Below are 5,087 nucleotides of genomic sequence, written 5' to 3'. Positions count from 1 at the left end.
GAGGTCTCTCATCTTAGAAGTCCCGGTCCCAAGTTCCACCCAGCTTCACCTTAGTGGTCCCGCCCTCACCTTGTGGATCTAGACCCCGCCCTCACCTTGGGGATTTTGGCACCCAGGTCCTCGTATTGTTTGGGGTTCTTCAGGAAGTTGACAAACTCCATGATCTCCAGCTTGGCCTCCTCGCAGCCCGCCACGTCTTTGAACTTCACATCGATCTCGTCCTTCAGTATCTTCGCTGTCGTCTCGCTGACGCTGAACAACCCGCCCATCCCCCGGCCGGGACGCCCCGACCCCGCCGGGCCCCGCCGCAGCATGAACAGCAGGAAGCCAATGATGAGCACCGTGGGGAGCATGCTCAGTAGGAAGGTGCTGAGGAGGAAGGAAACAGAGTGGAAACCTTAAACCGGTTTAAACCAGCGCTGTGTGGTGAATCTAACGTTCCTCACCCATCACTCTCGGTGGAATAAACCACCGGCAGTCTGTTCTCTCCCTCGATGCCGAGCTCGTACTGAGCCGTCTCCAGATTCCTCTCAAACGTGTCCACACTGCCAATGTTGAACCACACATACTGCTGAAAGAGACAAAAACAGACTGAACCTCCTGCTTCCTGTTTCATACAGCCGCCAGTAGATGACTGGTTGGTCAGTTGGTGAGTTCAAGCCCTCTGTTTTTGATTCTCTTATGGAATCTGACTGCATCCTTGAAACTCGGATGGAAGGTAGCGATAATTTAAACATGGACTGAGTCTACATCTGACATCTGGAACCTTGTTATTGTCTGGTGAGGCTGAACGGGCTCGGACGTTAACTTCATGAATGTGTTTGATATGACTCTGACTGTCAAACTGCTACATAAGGAAATGACCCCGGGAGTAAGTAAAATAAAAAGACTATATAAAACATATATATAAAAATAATAAATAACGTAGTAACTCACCCCGTCCACCGGCGTCTTCCCCGGAGAGAAGACCACTTTAACATAACGCTTGTTGACCACCTCTAACCGGTCCACCTGGTGAACCAAACAAACATCTGCTGTTACATAGGAATGTACTTTCTAAAAAGATCTGAGTTATGGCCCTATAAACAAGTTTTAAAAATGTGTTAACGCAGCAGAATAACTCAGATTAACAAGATTCAGCAGAACGTCAGGTTAAAAGAAAAGACATTAACTGAGATTAACCAAAAATCAATTCAGATTTAGAGGTTTCTAAACAAACTGGTTTATAGATTAAGATAAACCAAAGTCATGTTCCTTCTATCAGGTTAACAGACTCAAATGTAGCTGAGCAGGTCAGAGTGGGACAATAGAGTGACTTTATAGAGATCAGATGATTAAAGTGTCTTCACCACTGCTTTGGACAGGTAGTTGTTGACAAAGTCCTTCCAGGTGACCTCTCGTCCTCCGTCCCTAAAGAAGAAAAAATAGGTGACGGTGGTCCAGAACGCTGCTCCGCTCAAGAAGTACATCCGAAACTCTTTATCATCCCAGGGAACATCCCCCTGAAACAGACACAACCTGACATGAGCTTCACACCACCAGGTGAGCACAGGTGAGAGCTGAGAGGCACCTCAACAGGTGAAGCCAGAGTCACACTGACCTTCTGCAGACGGCTGTACCAGTGGGACTCCTCCTTACGGCCTCCTCGTTTTCCATCTCCTCCTCCAGATCCTCCTCCTCCTCCTCCTCCTCCTCCTCCTCCTCCTCCTGCCGCCTTCCCAGAAGATCTCTGAGCGTTGGCAGGTTTGGCCTCTGAGAAAAGACAAAGAAACAAACAACAATCAAACAGTAAACAGTCTGGAGTAAAAATTGGTAGTCGTGGGTAGACGTGGGTAGTCGTGGGTAGTCTGGGGTAGTCGTGGGTAGTCGTGGGTAGTCGTGGGTAGTCGTGGGTAGACGTGGGTAGTCGTGGGTAGTCGTGGGTAGTCGTGGGTAGTCGTGGGTAGTCTAGACGTGGGTAGTCGTGGGTAGTCGTGGGTAGTCGTGGGTAGACGTGGGTAGACGTGGGTAGTCGTGGGGTAGTCGTGGGTAGACGTGGGTAGACGTGGGTAGTCGTGGGTAGACGTGGGTAGTCGTGGGTAGTCGTGGGTAGACGTGGGTAGACGTGGGTAGACGTGGGGTAGTCGTGGGGTAGACGTGGGGTAGTCGTGGGGTAGTCGTGGGGTAGTCGTGGGTAGACGTGGGTAGACGTGGGTAGACGTGGGGTAGTCGTGGGTAGTAGTGGGGTAGACGTGGGGTAGACGTGGGTAGTCGTGGGTAGACGTGGGTAGTCGTGGGTAGACGTGGGGTAGACGTGGGGTAGACGTGGGTAGACGTGGGTAGTCGTGGGTAGACGTGGGGTAGACGTGGGTAGTCGTGGGTAGTCGTGGGGTAGACGTGGGGTAGACGTGGGTAGTCGTGGGTAGTCGTGGGTAGACGTGGGTAGTCGTGGGTAGTCGTGGGTAGACGTGGGGTAGACGTGGGTAGTCGTGGGTAGTCGTGGGGTAGTCGTGGGTAGTCGTGGGTAGACGTGGGTAGTCGTGGGTAGTCGTGGGTAGACGTGGGTAGACGTGGGGTAGACGTGGGTAGTCGTGGGTAGTCGTGGGGTAGTCGTGGGTAGTCGTGGGTAGACGTGGGTAGACGTGGGTAGTCGTGGGTAGTCGTGGGTAGACGTGGGGTAGACGTGGGGTAGTCGTGGGTAGTCGTGGGTAGTCGTGGGTAGACGTGGGTAGACGTGGGTAGACGTGGGGTAGACGTGGGTAGTCGTGGGTAGTCTTGGGTAGTCTTGGGTAGACGTGGGGTAGACGTGGGTAGTCGTGGGTAGTCGTGGGTAGACGTGGGTAGACGTGGGTAGTCGTGGGTAGTCGTGGGTAGACGTGGGGTAGACGTGGGTAGTCGTGGGTAGTCGTGGGTAGACGTGGGGTAGACGTGGGTAGTCGTGGGTAGTCTTGGGTAGTCTTGGGTAGTCTTGGGTAGTCGTGGGTAGTCGTGGGTAGATGTTTCTACCTTTGGTTGCTGCTTCGGCTTCACTGTTTTTTGGAGTTTTCTGACTTCCTGGAAAATATTTCTCAAAACCTGAAAAACAACAACAAAACATCACTGTGATGAAAACAAACAAGCTTGTACTTCTATACTTGTGAGGACCCTCAGGACCTCAACCATCACAACTAAATGTTTAACTCTGAACTTGAGTCTAACTCTAAACCCAGGTCTGAACCGTCAGGCCAAAATGTCCTCCCAAGATCTGAAATTCAACCTGGTCCTCACAATAATATATAACACACACACACACACACACACACACACACACACACACACACACACACACACACACACACACACACACACACACCACACACACACACCTTTAGGTGGTCTGGAGCTCAGCCTCCTGTAAACTCCCAGCAGGTCACTCAGCAGGCTCCGCCCCCTCTCCTCCTGTCCCGCAGCGGTCGAACACGTCACCTGACAAACAGGAAGTAGACGTAACAGAGTTTAAATAAGCTGAGTGGCTGTGAGGAGACATCTTTATGTGACATCAGGTCTGACTTCAACACTATTTATTTCACAAACATTCATCTAAACACTGTTGTTGTTAAAGTACTGGAGACGTGATCAGGCATCAATGATCAATACTTAGTGTCAGTCTAAACGTTACAGTGATCATTCTTTAGTTCACATGAAGCTTTATTCATATATTCAAAGAAAGCTCAGCAGAGGATGTACTTCCTGATGCAGCTGAAGAAATTCGACCTGCCAAAGACAATGATGGTGCACTTCTACAACGCCATCATTGAGTTCATCCTCTGCTCCTCCATCACAGTCTGTTATGCTGCAGCCACTGCCAAGGGCAGACTGCAGCGCATCATTGGCTCTGTGAGAGGGTGATTGGCTGCAATCTGCCGTCCCTCCAGGACTTGTTCGCTTCAAGGACCCTGAAGCGAACAAGAAGGATTGTAGCCGACCCCTCTCACCCTTCCATCTGTCAGGAGGCTGAGGTCCATCAGGACCAAGACCTCCATCAGGACCAAGACCTCTATCAGGACCAAGACCTCCATCAGGACCAAGACCTCCATCAGGACCAAGACCTCCATCAGGACCAAGACCTCACGCCACATCAACAGTTTCTTCAGTCTTCATTAACAGAGTCCGGGTCCTCCCTGACTGACATCCTTCATGTTCAAACACACTTCACATCTCATCAGTTATCTCTTCATCTACTTTATTCAGATTCTATTGACATTTTAATGTTTCTATTTCTTGCACTATGTGCACTCCTTCTTCTCCTCCTTCTTTTTCCTTCTTCTCCTCCTTCTACTTCTTCTCCTTCTTCTACTTCTCCTCCATCTACTTCTCCTCCTCCTCCTCCACCTTCTACTTCTTCTCCTTCTCCTCCTACTTCTCCTCCTCCTCCGTCCATAAAGAGCAGATCAGAAGCATCACTTGTCTGTTTTAATGAAGGTTACTGAACGTTACGTGAGTCAGTGACGTAACACAGGCGACTCTTAGCTGACGTTATTAAACACCTGCGTGCCGCTGTCCCCGTTAGCACAGTTAGCATGTTAGCACAGATCTGCACCTACCTGTCGGACCGGAGCGCTGGACCCCAGCAGCAGCCGGAAGCTGCTCGTGCAGCCGGCGGACAGCCGCAGGTATCGGTGAGCCATCCTCACCGGAGAGACGGACAGACCTCTAGACACGAGTCAAGAGCAATGTTAGTGTTCCGTAACCGATGTGCTCCGCCATCTTTACTCTACGCTCCTCCTCCTTCTTCTTCTCTTGGTTTAATAGCGGCTGACGAACAGCTTTCGGGTGTATTATCGCCACCCGGTGACGCGGAGTGAGGAGTAAAGATACAAAACAAAGAGAATACAATAATTAAACAGACCAGAGGAAACATAATATATATGATATGTATGTATATAAATGATAAATATAAACCTGAACCAGCCCTAACTATAAACCTGAACCAGCCCTAACTATAAACCTGAACCAGCCCTAACTATAAACCTGAACCAGCCCTAACTATGAACCTGAACCAGCCCTAACTATAGACCTGAACCAGCCCTAACTATAGACCTGAACCAGCCCTAACTATAAACCTGAAC

The 5,087-nt window shown here is 50.1% G+C and overlaps 1 protein-coding gene across 2 annotated transcripts; it reads right to left on the bottom strand.

Moving 5' to 3' along the window:
- Window positions 1-27: 27 nt before the first annotated feature.
- LOC137891898 (mitochondrial inner membrane m-AAA protease component AFG3L2-like) lies at window positions 28-4,735 on the bottom strand. 2 transcript variants are annotated; one of them, XM_068736710.1, is made up of 8 exons: window positions 4,563-4,735; window positions 3,345-3,444; window positions 2,986-3,054; window positions 1,601-1,752; window positions 1,350-1,502; window positions 937-1,011; window positions 447-571; window positions 28-369 (listed from the first exon to the last, which is right to left on the bottom strand). In XM_068736710.1, exons 1-8 carry the CDS (start codon window positions 4,644-4,646, stop codon window positions 66-68), a joined length of 1,062 nt encoding a protein of 353 aa, XP_068592811.1. In that variant the 5' UTR covers window positions 4,647-4,735; the 3' UTR covers window positions 28-65. The 2 variants fall into 2 exon arrangements, with proteins under 2 accessions (XP_068592811.1, XP_068592812.1); XM_068736711.1 differs by having other exon boundaries at window positions 447-568.
- Between the last annotated feature and the right edge of the window lie 352 nt (window positions 4,736-5,087).

The sequence above is a fragment of the Cebidichthys violaceus genome, unplaced genomic scaffold (genome assembly GCF_023349555.1).
Source record: "Cebidichthys violaceus isolate CVI_PGR_0920_01 unplaced genomic scaffold, fCebVio1.0.p SCAF_714, whole genome shotgun sequence".
Classification (NCBI taxonomy): domain Eukaryota; kingdom Metazoa; phylum Chordata; class Actinopteri; order Perciformes; family Stichaeidae; genus Cebidichthys; species Cebidichthys violaceus.
This window is presented reverse-complemented; position numbering and strand designations above follow the sequence as displayed.

Excerpts from the sequence above, each read along its gene's own strand:
- LOC137891898 (XM_068736710.1), bottom strand. The coding sequence starts at position 4,646 with ATGGCTCACCGATACCTGCGGCTGTCCGCCGGCTGCACGAGCAGCTTC. Across the intron at positions 3,055-3,344 it reads GAGCTCCAGACCACCTAAAG|GTTTTGAGAAATATTTTCCA; the intron begins GTGTGTGTGTGT and ends GTTGTTTTTCAG. Across the intron at positions 1,503-1,600 it reads GGTACAGCCGTCTGCAGAAG|GGGGATGTTCCCTGGGATGA; the intron begins GTCAGTGTGACT and ends TGTCTGTTTCAG.